Source organism: Acanthaster planci, linkage group LG14, assembly GCF_054643075.1.
Source record: "Acanthaster planci isolate LZ-2023a linkage group LG14, COTS_SCS, whole genome shotgun sequence".
In the NCBI taxonomy this organism is placed as follows: Eukaryota; Metazoa; Echinodermata; class Asteroidea; order Valvatida; family Acanthasteridae; genus Acanthaster; species Acanthaster planci.
This window is the reverse complement of record NC_141790.1, coordinates 13444414-13464460: the sequence shown is the minus strand read 5'-3', so window position 1 is coordinate 13464460 and position 20047 is coordinate 13444414. Positions and strand designations below refer to the sequence as shown.

General features: G+C 39.8%; 1 protein-coding gene across 1 annotated transcript in view; it reads left to right on the top strand.

Annotated features, from left to right (window-relative positions):
* The window catches only part of LOC110981641 (uncharacterized), a 51696-nt gene that overhangs the window by 18713 nt on the left and 12936 nt on the right, over window positions 1-20047 (top strand). Inside the window, exons 5-15 of the mRNA XM_022239365.2 lie at window positions 2044-2122; window positions 2516-2613; window positions 3025-3148; window positions 3667-3910; window positions 4347-4513; window positions 5496-5561; window positions 5885-6131; window positions 6266-9359; window positions 18560-18669; window positions 19486-19575; window positions 19843-19973. Of these exons, the coding sequence (XP_022095057.2) occupies window positions 2044-2122; window positions 2516-2613; window positions 3025-3148; window positions 3667-3910; window positions 4347-4513; window positions 5496-5561; window positions 5885-6131; window positions 6266-9359; window positions 18560-18669; window positions 19486-19575; window positions 19843-19973 (4450 nt within the window). The remainder of the gene's footprint in view (window positions 1-2043; window positions 2123-2515; window positions 2614-3024; window positions 3149-3666; window positions 3911-4346; window positions 4514-5495; window positions 5562-5884; window positions 6132-6265; window positions 9360-18559; window positions 18670-19485; window positions 19576-19842; window positions 19974-20047) is intronic.

Genomic DNA, 20047 nt, shown 5'->3' with positions numbered 1-20047 from the left:
ATGTGTTTGTGAATTTCAACCAGTAAATATTTCATTGTAATTTGTGGTGATGATAACATGGGCGGGATTGCCTCCGACGACCTCCCATCATGCTCAGCGGTTCATATCAGTGTGGGGTTGGAAACAACCAATTAGGAACCCAGCTGTGTCAGTCACCATCCCCAGCCCTGAAGACTGGGAACCGGTGATCACCATGACAGGCCTTGTTGATGTATCTGGATGTTTGTTTCCTTTCTACCTCTAATGCCGTCTGTGTTAACATGTACCAGTAGCGGGTAGAATTGGAATGCAAGGAATTTGATAGATGTTTACCATAAAAAGAAGGGTTTGTGAAATTATAGACTGGGGATTGTTGTTCTGTTTTTATTTTGTCACAGAAAAGGAAGATATAAGTTTTGTTTTGTTTTTTTAAACGATAAAAGCTAAAGTAGACATATACGTGTGTTGATGAAAATCTTGACAAATTTTTAGAGACTGTATGACTTGAAAGTTTGAACTGCATCTTTAGCTTTCAAGTTGAATTTGTTAAACTTATGGTACCTTCTGTTTACATTTTTGATAAATTGATTTATGAAGCAAATGTGCATGTGAAAAAAAATGATGTACACAAAGACAACATTACGTTGTGCTTACATGTACATGTACATGTATATGCACACTAGGAAGATCTTGCTGTTCCTTAAATGCCACTTCAGTCTAATGCCATGCAGGTACATGTTTACTTATAATAATTATAATTATACATGTGAATGTACATGATATATATAATTGTAGAGTGTCTGCCTTGAGGGTACAGAGCATTTTCTGTAGGTCATCATTTCCAGGGAGATAATGAAGTTATCTTTAAGCGGACTTGGTAACCACATTCATAAGAACACGCAGTACTTGCTGTGCCCTGTGTGTGCACTGTAGACATTTATTATGGCGCATCCTACCGGCAGAGAGCAAGGGATACTCTGGTATTGGGACCAGTCAGTAATCAAGGATTCCAACGCTCTTGAAAGACAAATAAACAGTTGATGTTTATGGGTACTGTCCCTTTATGAGAAATGAGAATGGAATACATTGGCAGAGTGCTTGGTTTGTACTGTTATATGTGCAATGTTGTATAAGTACTGTATGTGCCCTACACTTTGTTCGTGAACACAGCAAACCCTGCACATAGGATTTTGATTTTAGTTTGATTAGTAAGAACTTCTTCTAGTGAAATTACACAAGGTCACCTTACAATCCACATGACCATACTTGTTAAGCAAAGTCACAGACTTATCGGGTAATACATGACATTGGATAGAATCATGCCCAAAGCCAGTTTGGACAAAATGTACCTGTACTGACTCGATTGCTTTATTTCCGTAGTCATCAGCTTTAATTGGTCGCATTAATACAAGTTCACAGCTTATTAAAGAATAAAAACCAGGGTAAAATATGGTACAGTTATTGTACCAACAAGATATTGCTGGGGGGCCGGGTATTTTCCTGACCGCATCTACTTTTTTGGACAAACACTAAAGTCGTCGGAAAGCAGCTGATACCTGAGTGTAATTTACACTTTACATGAGGAAAACCCTTTGAATCCCCTTGGAAGTAAGCATGTACATTTAAGCCTAAACATTTACCACATCAACCATGTCTCTGTGATTCACCAATCCAACTTCCTCTCTGACTTACAGCTGTAGGACATGATTCAGTTTGCCCTTTACCAAGGAGAGAAGCAATTTGACTCAAAATAGACAGCCTTTCATTTTTCACTGCTATTATTCATCACTACTGTAGCTTCCAGCTTGTTTGGCATTTGTAGCAATGTAATCCAGATCAGAACGTTACTCAATAATGAAAATTCTTCTGTGGTACATGTACATGTATCAAAAACAATCAGATTGATCATTTCTTCTATGAAAAGCTTGGAAAACATCCATCCTGACTTAAGTACTGATAGGCATGTATTCTATCTTCATAAACTTCTATCCGCTCGAGTTAAGTGAGGCAAAAAATCTTAACTTACTTAGATTGTTGCATACCATTTTTGTGTGTGTCTTTTAGCTCCTAAGAAGACGTTGTTCCACTTCACTGTAAAATTCTACCTTGCTGACCCCAGCCAGCTGCAAGATGAATTCACCAAGTGAGTTGATGGCTTGGCAAATGAAGACTAGAAACTTAAAATGGCATGATGTCATGTGGAATATTGTTCCTTAATTAGACATTTATTCTGTTAGCAAGTGTTTACCTGTTTTAATAAAAGTAACACATGGTACATGTGCCAGTATTTAGTATTGTTCTGCTTTCTTTCTTCTCCAAGTCATCTTGACAAAGTTCTGTGCTGATCGGATTCTTGATGTTTTGCTGATCGTGTCTGTTTTGATGCAGTCAAAATTCCAAGGCATTTCTTTGCTTAAACAAGAACTTGGGAGAACTGCATGTGCCGGTACATGTTCACGTACAATTGGGTTTCTGAAAGTCACAGTTACAGACACAGAAAATTTGAGCCACTGCTGACAACTATTTCTTTGTTCAGGTACCTGTATGCCTTGCAAATCAAGAAAGACCTGGCTAATGGTAGGCTTCCCTGCTCTGAGAACACAGCTGCTCTCATGGCCTCTTACATGTTGCAAGGTAATCAGGAGTGTGATGTACATGTACATGTAGCATTTCTTCTCTAACCTTACAGTAATTTTTGAGTAAAAATGGATAACCTTGTTCTGCTTTAGTTGATCCCCCATTCTGTAGTGATCTTGTCAGTCATTTGGGACAAACCATTGATTTGCATTTCTTGTTGTTCATATTCAGCCGTTCCAGTGAAGTGAAAATAACAGCAAATAGATTTTGAACAAAATTGCAGGCATTGATAAAGAATCTGCCCTCATAGTTTAATCACAAATAATCAGTGACCTACGATTAGAATACATGAGTTTTGATGAGTTCCACAAATTGAAGTTACTTTTAATATTCAGCTTATTCTGTGGAGGCCAAGAGAATGAAGACTTTTTTTCAGTTATTTGTTTCTTTCCTTGCGTCCTTGCTCAGCTGAGGTTGGCGATTATACCTCCCCAGACCATGATGATGGACGGTACATCAGTGCCTTCAGGTTTGTGCCCAACCAGACACGTGCCATGGAGAGCAAGATTCAAGAGTATCACAAGAACCATGTGTGAGTAGGAGACATTCCTCGGCGTGTGTCGCATATCACAGGCTATTGAAATTGCTGGGTATTTTGGTCTGAGGCTTAAGGTACCAGACTTGTGTTCAGTTGTTGAGTAAGATTTCTGGTTTTGATTTCTCAGGACTTTCTGTGCTTGAGAAGGTTTGACTAAGAATTACGCTTGGCCTGATTGAGGTATTTGGGTACAGTGTTCATATTTGTGATGCCCAGTTGTACATCAAGCCATTAGAAGTCAATAATTAATCACAAGTGATTCTTTCTCAAGTCACAAATTATTCAAATCAGCTATTACCTAAACATCACTTTGCTGCTGTTAACCCGCTGTTGCTTCAGGACTGAGCTTTGATTGCCCAGATCACAAGCTCTGTTTTATTTCCTTCCAAGATGAACCTTAAAAACTACGAACTACCAGTAGGCTGTTATTTAAAATGTACACCTTTGTGGTTTCAAGTGTTCAGATGCACTTTGACCCCCATGTTTAATTTCTGTGGATGTTACTGCTTCAGTGGGCAGACACCAGCCGATGCAGACTTCAACCTCTTGGATGTCGCTCGACGTCTTGAAATGTACGGCGTGCAACTCCATGCAGCCCGCGACTATGAGAATGTACAGCTGCACCTGGCTGTCTCACATCAGGGTGTGCTAGTTTTCCACAACAACAGTCGCATCAATACCTTCTCCTGGGCCAAAATCCGCAAACTGAGTTTCAAACGCAAGCGCTTCCTGGTCAAACTCCATCCGGAGGGATTCGTAAGTGTGAGGACAAAGTTTGACTTGTTTTTGGTTTACTGTCTTAGTTTTAGTCTTTATATATCTGGTTATTGTTTAATACGCTCAAGGGACCATACTATCCTTTGAATACTTTGGTCAAACCTTTATGTGTATTTGTTCTCCCTTTACCTCCTAAAAATAATTATAAAACTTACAAGCAAAGTTCCGTCTGCAAGTATTATCCTTGAGTTAAATCCACTCTTGTTAAATTAAATAACCAATTGATGGTATTCTTTTGTAGTTCTGTATCTTTGTTTAGGTTTCTGTTTGTGTTAGTGTTCATCTGTTTTGTTAGACATTGTTCTTAGTGTGTATGGATACTAACCTTAAAGGGTTCAACTTTCTTGAGAAAGATGTTCTGATACTGCATGACAAGTTGATCCTTCAACCATTGTTTCCTTGTCTTCTTTCCCAGGGTTATCCACGGAGTACCGTTGAGTTCATGATGACATCCCGTAATGACTGCAAGCGTTTCTGGAAGTGCTGTGTGGAGCACCACACATTCTTCCGGCTGACGCAACCAAAACATGGTCGGCGCCCTCGTCGTAGACTCCTTAGCAGGGGATCTACTTTCCGCTACAGGTGAGTTTTAGGCCTTGTCTGAATCACTTACATGTAGTTGCTGCTTGATATTACACACCTCTCTATATTATTCTCGGCCCAGGCTCAAGCGAACACGGTGAAAGAGGGCAGACCCTGGCTCTTGTATATGTGGTAATTGGTCTTTGTGTGTAGCCCAGAAATGAAAAGACCAAATTTGCATCATAAACACCAGCTTCACAATAGCGCCCACTTTAAAAAGAGGCAACGGGAATGTAGAAGCGTGAGTAGAGCAGCATGCCACCGAACAATGAGCCTTTTCACTGTTTAATTCAAAGCTTGCAGAGCACGCAGGGCCACAAACCGAGAATTTGCGGTTTGGCAGGTGGCCTTCGTGGCCAAGCGAGGCTGGAATTCTTGGAGTAGGCTTTCGGAAATAAATCCCCGTCGTCAAGGGGTTAACATCTGGGTTTGTTTATGAGTCATACATTACTGGAATATTGCATGCAGTAGAGCTAGCACATTACCAGCAGAAACCAACATTCCTTGCTTGTCGATTGAGTCTAGCTCTATTATCTACGTATTTGGAACTCTCCCTTGACTTTCAAAATCTTACCTTGTGTCAGAAAGCAGTGTCATGTTCTATGTAAGCCCATGTGAACTTCCAAGTGTATACCCAGCATGATATGTGGCAAAGGGGGACCCCCCTAATGTGATGCGCAAGCTGTATACCAGAAGGCTAATGTGCTTACATCTCCCTCCCCCCATAAAAAAACCCTGAAAGGAATTCCAAAGATTCCATCAACACAAAAGAAGACGCAATAGAGGGGCTTCCCTTTTACCACATATTGTGCATCAAATGTCCAAGTGTGTCTGATGATCCTCATAGAGCACTTAGCGAAGTCAAACTTGTAAAGATGTACAGTTCTGAACCAATCAGAATGCACTGAATACAAAACTCTTGGTCAGAGACTTAAGGTGAATGAAGCAAACTTGACTTTATTGACTCGTTTTATCCTTGCAGTGGGAGAACACAGAAGCAGGTTGTTGAGGATGCGAGAGTTACATATATCCAAAGACCAGGATTTGGGTGAGAGCAGAGTAGAGATTGTGGATAGTGGTCGTATGAAATCAATGATATACATGCATATTAATGAACTCACATAAATCGTGAAATGTATATGTAAAGTTTGGAATGTTTTTGGAAGTGGAAGAAATTCCTTGAAATCATATGTTTATTTGTAGGAATCAAAAAGCATTAATTTTGCTAAAATTGTGGCATATTCTTAGTGTCTCATGAAAAAAATTTCTTTTGAAGTAAAGGCAATACTTATACGTTCTCTCTTGTCTTGACTTACATGTACCAACAGGTTCATGTTGTTAATTGTCTACCTCTACTCTTTTTATGTTCAGCCCTAGCCTGGCTCGTGTCTCCACACGAAGCCTTGGTGCTCCTCGTACCACCACGCCACTCACCATCAACCTGACAGAGAGCATTGTTCCTGATCACCACAGTGCCCCTGATCTCACCTACGGTCAGAGCTACGCTAACTTGCAGGGTGACAATGCCGTGAGCAGTCCTACGTCTGTTTCTCCTACTACACCATCCTCCACTCCGGTCACTCCTGTCCACGATAACTCCAGAATAGCCATCCACAAGGTATGGGTCACTTAGGTCTATCCGACAGATTATAAAATTAGCCTGCAGATAGTCATAGTATCTTTTTAGACACCAATGTACACCTGTTTTAAATACTTTTATTGACCGTTGTCTCTCCCATGTTTTTTTAAAAGGGCCAGTCAAACTCAAGCATAACCTATGAGTACACCGTCAATGAAGACAACCCACAAATGCAGTCGAGCTCGGAAGTGAATGGGGATAGTGAACCAGTGCGCATCCTGCCAACAGAGTCAGCCCCGACGGAAGCAGCACCCCAGGAGGAGTCTAAGGTCCAGCCAGAACCTCAGCCCGAGAAGGAAGTCCAGTCGCCGGTCATTAACGGGGAGCACAACGGACACGAGGGTTTGAGTACGAATTATTCCACTGACACCTCTGACATAAGCATCCCAAGCGGCAGCCTGCATATAGATGTTGATTATGAAATGAGACGGCAGGTCATCTTAGACCTCCCGGATGAAATAGAGAGATTAGAGGACCCTTTTGTAGAAGAAGAGGGCCCCAAGAGAGAGAGACATGAGAGTGGGAGCTCAAGCTCTTCGTCGGGTTCTCACAGCATTGAGGATGGGGAGGGGCTTGAGTATGAGGATGAGATCCAAACAGAAGAGGGATTTGACCTGGAGATCCTTGAAGGGATAGGGGGGCCCACTCTCAGTGAATTTGATGAGAATGGAAGAGCAAAAAGGATGGGGTTTCCAGATACCGGAAAAAAGTTTGATACGAGGGAAGCAAGGGCTAAGTTTGAGGTCCTGGAGAGCTTGCAAATGCCTGTGACAAGCGATCCGGAAGATGAATCCCCTACTAAGAGTGTGGAGGCAGAGGTGGGGTCCGTTGGAAGTGGGACCAGCGGAGAGCTCTTAGGGTCTATGCAGGCTGCCGCTTCAAATGGAAGCACCTCTAGTGACGAGTTAAATTTTGTGAGGACAGAGCGGGCTTCGACCGAAATCCGGCTAAGCAACACCATCGATGAGGTGTTGAAGATAGCCGCGGAGTTGGCCAGTCCAACAGACGAGCCTTACACTCCCAGTTTTGAATCTCGAAGCCTGGACTCTTTCTTGAATGAGGAGGGATCTGATGTGGGTCAGAAGGGGTTTGATATCACCCCAGAAGATGACTCTGCTAACCCTAAGAACTACTCCTCGTTCATGAAAGAGAGACAGTTGGTCTTTGATGACAGTAGTGATGAGAGCGATGACAGTAGTTTAGGAGCAAAGTTGGGCGAGACGAACAAAAACTTGACAAATCTTGAAGAGAACCTTGACGAGACCTCAGCCGATCTGCGACTTCTTGAAGAAAGCCTGGCAGAGACGCGCAAGAGCCTCAAAGCCATGGAACACGACGTGCTCTCTGATACTTCAACTGAAAGTCCCGTTTTTCCTGCATTTGACACTGACCAGCAAAATGAGATTGAGCTAACCCCCGAATCCCCCTGTAGAGACACACCTGTTTTCTCTACTCCCAGTGATTCACTCACTGAGGATATTATCAACGCTAATACTCCAGAGCCAATAGCAGAAGCTAAGATCACTCCCCAGAATGACAGTCAGACAAAACAAGCTCCTTTGGATGAAGCTGATCTTGCCCGAGCCTTAACACCAGCTGCTCTAGAATCTCATAACTTAAAGCGCCTTCATGATATGCCCCCTCCCCCAACTCCACCCCCAACACCCAAGGTCTCGGTTGTTGATTCCCCAACACACATTCCAAAAATCTCCACAGTCGAGCTTCACAAGATCACTAGCTTTGACGATATGATGCCCCCACCTCCACCCCGAGCACACTCCAATCCAAGTACTGGGAAAGTGAAAAATATTGCCCACATGCTTCCTGATCTGCCCCCTCCCCCTCCCTTGCCTCTCTCTCCTCCTCCGGACTCTCCCCCACCCTGTCCGTCACCCCTTTCCCCACCTCATGCTACTATCATGAAGTACACATTCAACTATGATATCCAGCGGCCTCCCCCGCCAGTCCCTGTTGTCAAAGCTGCCCCTCCTGCACGGCCCCCTAAACCTAAACCAATCAAGGTGGACTCCAGAAAGTTTGAGGATGCTGAGAAGTCTCCTGTTCCCCCAACCCCACCCCCACGGATGGAATCTAAACAGCCTAAAATAAAACCCCAGTTTGATTTCAGGCACAGCTCTGGGGTCACAAGGGTACAAAGTTCGAGCTACCATGCCCATGTTAGTGTGCAACAAACCACATCCTCTGTGGTAACCAAGAAAGAAGCTGGGGTTCAAATGTCGGGTTTTTCCGAGGTACAAAGGTCAGAGTTCAGTGAGTCAAGAACTGTAAAGGCAGTGACGACCACTAAACATGAGACTGCAGAAACTCAAAGAAGCACCTTAGAGTGCATGTTAGAAAATCAAGAGGTCAGCTCTATTGAAAGACCTCCACCACCCATTGTGAGTTTAAACCCTCAACAGAAATCTGATGAAGTGTCAGAAACAGTGGACACAATTGTCATAACACCTGAAAGTAATGAGATGAGATTGACCCGGCCTGGCACTTTTGTCACGGAATTAAAGATGATTGTGCGGCCGGGGAAAATTCATGTTTCTGATTCAAGGAGCAAACGAGAATGCTCAAATAATCAGGATAAGTCCTTCAAGAGCTCTGAAATTTCCAAAGGTAGTCCAGAAAGCTCTAGCAATTGGAACAACTCTAGCAATTTGGTAAGCTCTGACAATCGGAAAAGCTCCAGCAAGCGCGAGAGCATGGAGAGCACGGACAGTGACGACTCTGCCAGGCAAGAATTCAGTGGTCGTAGTTTGGATGACTTACTAAACAGTCCCGATATAGTTGGGTACCCGACCCCTGACGATGACGACAGTACAAGGGGTTTAGCTGAAGAGTCCTACCTTCTTCAGGGAGATCTGCGTTATTCAGAAACTTCCTCCACCACCTCGGGTAGTTCTGACGACAGCTGCGTCTACCACTACCAGGTGGCTGAAGCCCAGATGACTAAGGTCAAGGGTGAAGCCCCTCTGGCAAAGGCTGATGATAGTGGGTCCTCCAGTGATGATGACAGCAACAGCAGTACATCCACTGAGGAGAATGGTTTGCTTAATAGGCATGCGATGGGGAATGGGGGGATAGTTTTGACAAATGCAGTAACAGAGGCCCCGGGACTGTTCTCAGATCTTCAGGATGTAGCTTCCCCGTTATCGGCCCTCTCAGGTGAAACAGCGGCCAGCTCTGAAGATTTTGATTGACCGCCTCATTTTTTTGTTCTGATTTGGCAACAAATTTCTAGATTTGCGAGATTTGAAAGACTGCATATCATTGGTATCCATGAAAAGCATCTTGTGTGTTCGATCTGGAAGTGAAATGTACATGTATTTCCATTTCAGAAAATCAGAACAAATTCAAAACAAAAGAAAGAATTCATTTGTTTTATTTTTATAATCTCACACAGTATATTTAAAGCTTTTACATGGCAGACAAATTTTACATGAGCATACCAAAGTCAACAGTTTTCCATTTTATACGCAGAACTTCTCACAATTAACAACTAACTGTTTAAATAAATATTTCTTGAAGAGAAATCTCATAGTGTAACCATGGATAGTGTAGTTGCTTCAAGTGGTGCTGGTCATTAATTTCAAGTCCATGTAGCAAAATATTGACTTGGTTACATTTTGGTTGCCTTGTGAGCTGGATCAATGTTGCTATGCTTTATACATGTAACTGCAGTAATCAACAGATTCCTTCCGTTAAAATCTGGATTTGTTACAGGGCTACATTTACTCATTGTATGACATCACACAGTAAGCATCATGAACAGAAACATTCTTCACGAAACCAAAAACATATATCCAGTAAGTTCCATTAGGAGGGATGATTTTGATATGGCTTTGGAATGGAGAAAGATGAATCTGAATTAACAATTGGTAGATTTTTTTCAGTACCAAATCAGAAGCAGGAAAGGCTTAAACCAAAGGTTTTGTTTTTTACATTGTCATAGTTTTGTTATGAGAGATTTTAAAGAATAATCCTAGTTTACTTGTACAGTACTTACCCAACTTCGTTTTCTTTGTCTTGGTCAGTATAAATACCCTCACATTTCGCTTTTCTTTACTTAAATTTTTTTTATCTTTTCAGTGATTTTGTTGATAAATTCTCCACCGATAGACTTATTTCTTTTATGTAACACTTAAGTCTGGCACCTTGTACTCACCACTGAACAGTGCAGAATTTTTAGGTTGTTTTTTTTTAGCAAATGCCATATTCATAAAAGTGCATAACTTTGGTTTTCCATACATTTCTTTCTTCAGAATAATCACTTGGCAATGTATGGTTCACGGTGTCCATAATATTGCCAATGACTGCTTATTAACACCATTAAACAATGACCCAGTTACTTAGTTTTGTCCTATGTGTAGTTTGAACTGTTTATTTGTTCAAACTATGTAACTTTCCATTGGGATTTTTGTTGCTGTAGGGTTAGCTTAACATTTAAAAAACCTTTTACAAGATAATGATTCAGGAGAGCAACTCTTTCCATTTTCGCTCATTTTATAATTGTCTGAAGTGATCACATCTTAAAAACCACCATCATGACCAAACTAATCCATCTTATTTTGAGACGAATCTGCAACTGCCAGACTTTTTTTTATAACTTATGCATGGTTATGTTGCCTTTTGTTTCAAATTGAAGCATTTCTATGCAAGTACTTAATTTTCATTCAGAAATTGCAGGTGCATCTTGGAATTGAGATATGCATTTTGAAGATCAACTCACCATGAATGTAATTTGTGCCTGTTTCACATATTGTACCATTTGCATCATTAGTATGGTTCCCTTGTAATTTGTTCGGTGATTCGAAATCAGATGTTATTACATTTAAAATTGATAGTGAAGTTTCATCTGAAATAAAAATGTAGGGGGGGGATTGGCATTTACAGCAATCGCTGGTAAAATGTGAACTTCTTTCATTCTCTGTTTTGAACTGCTTCTGCTATGCAAATTCATTCATTAAGAAATGCACTTGTAATTGTCAACATACATGTATCTGGTCCTAGTTTTATACAAAGAGCAGAAATTATTGGCTCAAAAAGTTTATGCTACCCAGAAATACACAGAGTTGCCAAGCGCAACAGTATATTCATCATGTGACATCTTAGCTGGTAACCAGTTTCATGAAGCTTAATCTATTTGAAAATGTTATTATTATTTTGTTGAACCCAATCACCTGCTGCTGTTGATGCCACCAATGTACCTCTGCCCTTCTCATTTATCTTTGCAGTGATCCAAAAAGGGACCATTTTTACCCAACTTGGTTTAGTGCAATCACATTCTTTGTGGCCCAACCAATCAAACAGGGCACAAGTTGTGAGAGCGACTGTTGAGCGAAAGGCCTTGAAGAGAATCTTACATCACATAACCAGAGAAGGAGAACCTTCAACATATTTCACCCATACTGTATGTTACCCAGTTTCATCAGGATGCCAAACGGATTCTTATGTATACATCAAAATAAAGAACTCAATTTGCAAACCAACAGGGAATTCCCCACAATGTGTTTCCTTAATGAGATCCGGTCACATGTTCCGAGTGAACTTCGCTCTCTACATAGATGTATTCTTCAACACCTGTAGCCTTAGCATATTGTGGATGTACTATCGAGTAGTATCCACCCTGAGCATGTACAAAAGAAGGCGTGTTTTTTGGTACTCACTGCACTGGCGCGTGTTTATAATTGAGATCAATGGCGCGTTTGACACGGAGCATGCTGAGTACACATAACAAATTTATTCCTTAATGTACACGTATGTTGTCTGCGTACACGCAGAACTCTTGCTAGAACCTGCATAGAAAACTTACTACCATCTGTCTTTCTTTTGCTGCAAGGGAGTGTACTTCAACTCGGGGCAGATAAGATTGTACCTGTAGGTTCAACATTGTTCTGTGTTCCTTTGATTTAGCCTTTAGCTTTTGAACCATCCCCTCTCGTTACCTTCTTTGCATGTTACCAACGGCAATCTTGTAAATTGTACCAAATCAGCTTTCCATAGCATAGTGTGCATTAGAAGTATCCAGCTGCTATGGGCTTTGCTACTGTGACATTATATCAATGCAATTGCTGTCATGCACATTGTGCCGCAAGAACTCTCAATAATGGTCAGTCTGCGTAGATGGCTTTGCTGATACGCATCGTGGCTCATCATATCTCAGTCTGACCAGTGATCAGCCAATTCATTCTCTTACGGGTTTAATGACTTCCCCCTCCGATGTCATTATTGTGTCCATTTGCAGCTTAGGGGCCTAACAGTGATTAGATCAAATTAAGTAATTTGATTGGATCAATATGAGTGGGCTGATTTTGGAGGCTGATCATTGGCTATAATAGTACGCGTTCAGGCAAACTAACGGGTGCATCCATAGATCACATGAAGTGATCTATTAGATTATGAGATAATGAATTGGACAGTAAGGTATTGCTCTAAACATACTAACATCACAGAAATGCTATTTGCCTATCTTTGCTGTTCTGTAGAAGGCAGTGATGTATGAAGTAGAGAGATCTAAATAGGATTGAGTCATTTTCATTGTGACACCTTCCACGGACTTTGGGATGATTTCCTAGATGCGCTGATGACACATGATCTGATTACAGTGGCTTGTATTCATTAGGAGTTTGTCAGTGCTGTCCTGTAAGGCCATCAACAAGAAAGGGTTACCTTTAATGGATAGGATTCAGTTGTTCTATAGGTTGTAGGTTGTCATGTTAGGTGGTATGTTCACCTTGTCTTTTCCTAGCCCAGTATCAGATGGTGGCCAGTCTAGACCCCCGCCCTCTCCCTATTGCCACACCTTACTTCTTCACGTTTTCCTATCCTTCACTACCCAGTAACTTGTTTTCTTTTGTTCCAGCCACAACCTGTCTAACACCCCCAGTCCTTTCCCTTCAACTCAGCCATGAACACTTTCCATTTCTGATCAAAATGCTGCCTATTCCCTATGAGCTGATCTTGTCTGTGCATTATTCTGAAAACCTGTTTTTCCTGACACAAAAGCAGGTGCAGTGGTGAAAGTCCTCAAAGCTAAACTTTGCCACTAAGCCACTAATTTCTGTGTGTATTTGCTGTCATGCTCACTGCCCCCCAGTCTTGTGTCCTGTCCCTTGCCATAATCTCTCCTTATCTTTTTTTCCTTTCCCCTGTCCCCATCCCATTAAGGGCAAGTCCATATCTTGTGTCTAGGGCTAGGTCTAGGTCTTTGCCCATGACAAATACATAGGAACATCCTGGCAGTGGACATAGCCATAGCTCAGAAAGCCCATTTCACACGCAACTTGTCTTACCCCTAAACCTACCCCCCTCCCCCCCACCGACCCTTCTTGCCCCAGGACCCAGCCCCACCACCACCTTTCCCTTTTCCAGAACTCTTTATAATATCTGCCCTAAGCTCTTACAAAATGTCCACCACCACCACAGGTCTACTCAATTAACAACATTGGTGTTGATTTTTTTTTAAATTTCTGTGCTTTGATCGGTTCTTGTAGCATGCCTATTAAGCACCATTCATCAGTGTGTCTGTTCTGTCCTATAGAATGGAGTTTATGTATGCAGTTTATTCAAATGTATTCATAAAGTAAATGTATTCATTGATTAAATGATGTATTCATATCTCGATTTGTTTGATTTTCTTGATTGGCTTCTGTTGATGTTTCGAGGGAAATTCAGTATTTAGGCTTATTTCAAGGAGATTGTTGCTTGAGATGGTTGATCAAAGAATTGATATCAAATAATTAATTTGACAAAAAAAAAGAAACAGTTTTGGGACCTTTTGTCTATGTTTCTAAAAATGTTGAGATAAGGTTGGTGTAAAAACGCCCAAGAATGTAATATACTGCATACATATCCTCTGGTGCCAAGCCACAACTGTTTGCCTGTCCGTACAAAAAAAGTCTAGTTCCCCATCTTCCAAATGGGTTTTGAGGGTTTTCCTATCTATGCAGTCAAACTCAACTTTTTCCTGTTACGTGGGAATACAATTTCATTGAAAGAAATCAGTTGTCTTCACATTATCAAAGGGGTTGGGGAAAGTTTGGTTCGTTTTTTACTACAGAATTTGACACTAATTGTTTTTACTAATATATTGTTATTTTTAAATCAGTTCAACTTGCCTGCAATGGGGTGACAGCTACAAGAGTCAGATATTCAGTACTTTTAAAACAATTTTGGGGGATAGAAATCTGCAATTATATGCTTTATTACGTTATTGTATTCAGCACAAACTGGAAATTATATAAATTTGAAAATAAACATGATTTTAAATGTATTAGCTTCATAATAAAACTGTTAAGTTTCAACAAATCTCTGTCATGCAGAAGCTAGAATTACAGTACAATTTAAAAAAAAAACAATTGCCCTGTACTGAACGATATTTGAGCATTGCAGTTATGCATGATAATTCTGAAGCTGTTTTGAAATTTCAGAAATACTTTTATCAACTGCTCTTTTTTATCCAAATTATCCAGTTTTTATTTAAGCATATTTGGCATTTATGCTAACAACTTGTGCTAACCCATTCTAACCAGTTTTGACCAGTTGGAACTAGTGTTTTTTTGATATTGCATGTCTGTGATTGGACAAGAAGTGCCATGTAAAGTTGTTAATTTGAATACTCAGTGGTTGATGATTTTATGGAGATGGAGGTCCAGCACCACACTGAAGAAATATTCCTGATGTAATCGTATAATGATAATATTAGTGCAATTTAGAAAACAATCACATTCATCGGAATCTTAGAAACTTTTGGTCTGGCGCTTAGCCTACAAAACATAGATGTACGTTTGAATTTTTCAAATGTTTGAAATGTTTTTGTGGATGTTAGTGTGTTTAGATGTGCTCAACAACTCAGCTTAACTTGTGCCAAAGTAGTTTTTTTTTACGTTTTAGAGATCACGCACCTGTCATCACACTTGTTGTTCCAATTGATACACAGTGAAGTTCACAAGCAAAGAAAAAATTTTGCTGTCATTCAGCTTAAAACAAAGTTTCTTTGAGGTAATCGGTGTAAAAGAACATTTTCTCACCTCTTTTAGTTCACTAGTTAACTATAAATTTAATTTGAAGTTATGTCTTTAGAAGCTTTTTTTGTAAGGAAGTGTGCTACAGTTAGCTACATGTACATGTAGGTCAGTATATTCACTCCTAGCTTAAGTATTCAACCACTTAAAAAGTAGTCATAGGCACAAATCTTGATGGAGATGTAAATTTTTCTGGTTTTTTCTCTAATGATCTGGTCAGTTTTTGTTGAAAGAGAATTTTTTTTTAGATTGTCTTTCCCATTTTTACTTTCAGTTAAGCTTCTTAGTCACAATTAGTCATGTTGTCTGTGCATTCTCTTGTTTGACAAACTGGACAAATGGGCTTTTTCCTGGGATAGTTTTGATGATTTTTTTTGGTTGTCTTTGTCTTCCAAGTCTCATTTCTTTAATTTACAGTCATTGATTTTTTTGTCTTTCACATGAATTCGAAAGAAAAGGTATAATCACTCTAATGAATTGACACACTACTTAAAGTTTCTCTTGCATTTATTCAGTTTGGTGCTTTAAATTTTGAGTCATTGAATGATTTAGTTTTGAATGAAGTTTTACAATCGTAAATTTAGACCGACATGTCACTGTTCACGTTTGTTTTGAACAGTGGTATGATGTCAACCTTCCATCGTGATAGTCATGGAAAGCTTTGAAGTGGTGCATTCGCTGGTAAATTTTAGAGTCTATTTTTGATTCTATATATTGGTTCTACTTTAGAGATTTTTCAGTTGACGTTTGCTGCCGACATAACTGACTTCCAGGGAAAAATTACTCATTTTTCTTAAATTATAGATTGGGGTTTCTTTAGGAAAAGGGAGTTTTCAATTGATCTTAGAATAAGTTCACTTCAGGAAGTTAGCACACCAAAGCTGCTTATGTTTTGAGAAGCAAAGTTTTATAATCTGGCCATAGAATGTTCATTTTTAGAATGAAATTCTAATGTTAGGAAATTAAACGGACAGCAAATATGTGAAAGAAGTGCAGATTTGAACTGTTTGTACAGGATGGGTGCTCCATCGGAGTTGAAGCATGTTAGGGTTTTTGAAGTTTAGTGTATTACCAGTGAAAAAGTGGAAGTTTTAGATTTGGAATGTTTTGTGACAGCAAGAATATGAAAGAAACAGTACAAAAGTATTCTCTGAATATTTTTGATGACAGTACTTTTTTTTTTATTTGGAAGGACTGTACGGCAGTAAGACGTCGATATTTAAATTTTGATAGTTTTCAATGCTTCTCTGTGAAACTAATAATTGGAGCGTTCTTCCAGGCTCTAAAAGACACTGGAGTAATACAGACAATTTGTCTAATCAGGAGAAATTTGCTTAGAAGGCAGTACTCACACATCCTTAAAATTTTTTCTTAAACCTTTCTTTGTCTCTTTTAAATTTTAAAGTTTAATTACTATTGATTATCAGTAAATTAAGGAATATCAACAATGAGAGTTGAATTCTGTATTTTAGAAGCAGTACTTAATCATTCAAAATTAAAATAATGATTTAAGACAATTGAATTCACCTGGTTGACCCTCTGAATATTCAGTATGTGGTTGAATTAAGTTTATGGGAAAACAATGAAGAAACTTGATTAAACTCCTCTGATTTAGATTTTAGTTTATGAATTATGCAAACTTCATGAACTGCTTGTGGTTCTAAACATCTTAATGAGAAAGTTAACATCGTGCCTTTGATGGAATGTAATGTTACGTGCTGTGACATTAATTCTTAAATACAGTTACCATGGTTACTCCAAGTTCCAGGTAGAGTTTTCTAGATAACCGTAGGTAAAGGAAAGTGAATTTGAGTTCAGCTAGGTTGAGCTAGGTGTGATACTTGGTCTACATTGTGCTTCCCTTCCTAAGTAATATCCCTACAGGAAACTTTCCATGTAGGAAAGAAAGTTTCCATGTAGGAGTAATATCCCTACAGGAAACTTTCCATGTAGGAAAGAAAGTTTCCATGTAGGAAGTAGATTTCATGTGCCAGATGCTTCTTGAAAGGAATCAAAGGGAAAACTTAAATTCCAGTTAATAGTTTTGAATATAGATTAGTATGGAAAATTTCCAGCTTGGAAAAGTTTCCACAAGAACAAATACATGTATTCTCTGGTAGGATAAAGTATTCTTTGAAAGCTGTGTCATTCCTGCAATAATCTAATTGTAAAAATAAAAGCTTTTGAGTTGCAACATTTATAATAATTGTACGCACTGTATGGTGTTTGCAGAATGTATTTACATATCAGCAGTTTAACTGCATTTTGTTGGAGAGGAAGTTGGTGAAGTCTTCTTTTTTTATCAGTGATTGTGTGTTTTTTAGCTCTATGCTGTTTTGGGTGGTACAAAATTAAAAATGTGGATTTGTCATGCTGAGAGAGTCATCCCACTCTGTCGTAAAAAATTGTACTCTGAATTGTGCTTAAAGTAATCAGCAGTAATTAATAATCTGGTGAGGGAAGAGACTGTTTAGGGAGGTTGAGTGAAGATAGGTTTTAAGAGTTGTGACTGTTTAAGGTTGAAGTTTGATACATTTTGATTTGATGTGCATTCAATAAAGTAATAATGTCATTTAAATGATGTTTACTTTCTAATACATTCCTCGGTTTGTTCATGTCCATTCAGTACACTGTAAACTGTCATTTTACAAATCACACAATATAACAAAAGAACCCCTGTACACACCAATCATTATCTATCCATTATCTAAGAGCAAGCAAGATGGTTTGGATTGGATACCAATTGAAGCAGCTTCGTCAAGTTTTGAGTTGAAACAAAGCGAATGGAAGTCAGATCAGACTGGTCAAAACCAGTTCCAACAAGAACTAGAATAGATAAATAATTGAACATGTTCTATGGTACTGCCAGTGAAGTTCACAGCATGTTGATGAGCCCTTTGCCTTGTTTAGCCTGAGTGGATCTGCTTGCAACCGGTTCAGACTGGTTTGTACTTGCTGCTGTCTGACATCACCAGCCAACCCAGAGGTGGGAATGTTTCTGTAATAACAAATGATGAGGTACACTTTGTTTGGTTTGGAGAAAAGAAAATGTTTTGTGTCAGAGATTTACATCTGAAGATTATGATTTGCACATTGAAGAATTTTCCATCAAAATTCCTAAAAACTCAAGGATTTCTTAGAACAGGGGCATATCGGGAGCAGTAAAAAAGTGAAGCATTTGTGAAAAGAGTAAAATGTTTGGCTGCTGTGAAAGGTAGCTTCACCGGAAGAAAAACGAAAACCTTTGACCTCTGGATTCATCTGTAAGAGCTCACGCGGAACAGGGTTCGCAGCTTCCAGTGTGACATTCCTTGAGTGATGTCTTATTTTCATCGTGACATTTTCAAGTGATGTTTTCTTCCCTATTCTTTCCAGATTCGCCTGTCCTTTCACCTACCGGAGGGAAAGCTGTGCCTGCCTTCCCTCTCAATGAGGAGCCTGCCCCACCAGCTCCTGTAGAAGAAGATTCTGGTGTCAGGAAAAAGGTAGGAGCAGTAGAAGTTGCTTGCATTGAACAGAGCATCCGTAGGACCTCATGATAATGTTGCAAGCAAGACTTTATCAACAGCGACAGTGAAGATAAGACTTGAAGCTTTGCATGGTTGAGATAGACTAAAGAGAAAGCTTGTTGTAACATCATGTGGATAGACCTCTTAAGGAAGAAGTGTGGTTCTGGTAAGAACTGATGAGTGTGTACACGACATATATTCTGGTCATCCTCGGGAGTGACAGTGTAATGGTAGATGTAACGTCATCCAACAATATGAGTCTCAAGTCAAGACTTTCAATATTTTTGGTGAGTTTGAATTAGAGACAGCAAATTGAGTCCTTTGCTTTTATACCTGAATGTTACTCAAGCATCCTGATGTCAATGGTCAATGGTTGTGATGTGATGTAACTTAAAAAGTGGCTGTGGCGACTTGTATGGTTGAACCACAAATAATATTCAGATAAATTCATCTTTTCTAATTGTTATTTATTCTCTGTTGACATTCAGAAAGCAGTTCTTTGGGGAGGGGGTACTTCAACCCGCATCCCCCAAGTTTCATATCCTACTTCGTTTTCCCCTGATACCTTCATTCATCACCACTGTCCCAGTTAGTTCTTGCAACAATGAAGCAGGGTAACTTAATGCTCAGCCAAGTCTGATGTTGTGGTCAGAGTTAGTACCTTAGAAAGACTGCGGGCGAGTTTTTCTTCCTGTTGAAAGCTTTGTTTTTGTTTTTTAATGCCAAGATTCACAGGCAGATGGTCGGTCTGTCAGTGCATGTGACACAGTCTGTTCTTTTGTTGCTCTCCAGCGCCACCCTCCTGACAGAGCTTACTTCATTGCCAAGGAGATTCTGACAACGGAACGGACATACCTCAAAGATCTTGAAGTCATCGTTGTTGTGAGTGTCAGAACTATTTAAAAGAAGCTAATCAAATGTGTTCAGTGAAGCAATTTTCCATGTCATGATGAGATGTAGAATAAAATCCCACATGTGAATTATATCAATAGAAACAATCAAGAATGTTTATTTTAAAAAGGCACTCTAAACTGTCTCTTCTCGAAGGCCATCTTTCATGAAGTTCCAATGCAAATTCACATATTAGGTTTGTTCCTTAACAGACTCAATTCCTAACCGTGTCATTTTTTTCCTGTCTGTGCTACCCAGTGGTTCCGTAAATCAACAACCAATGAGACATCACTGCCGGACATCCTGGAATCTCTCTTCAGTAGTCTGGACCCCATCTATGAATTCCACTGCAAGTTCCTGAAGGAGATCGAAACTAGACTGACATCATGGTAACCAAAGTTGTTCAGTAGGCATCTAAAATCCAAAACAAATATGGGTTTCTTTCACTTTTGGAAATGAACGA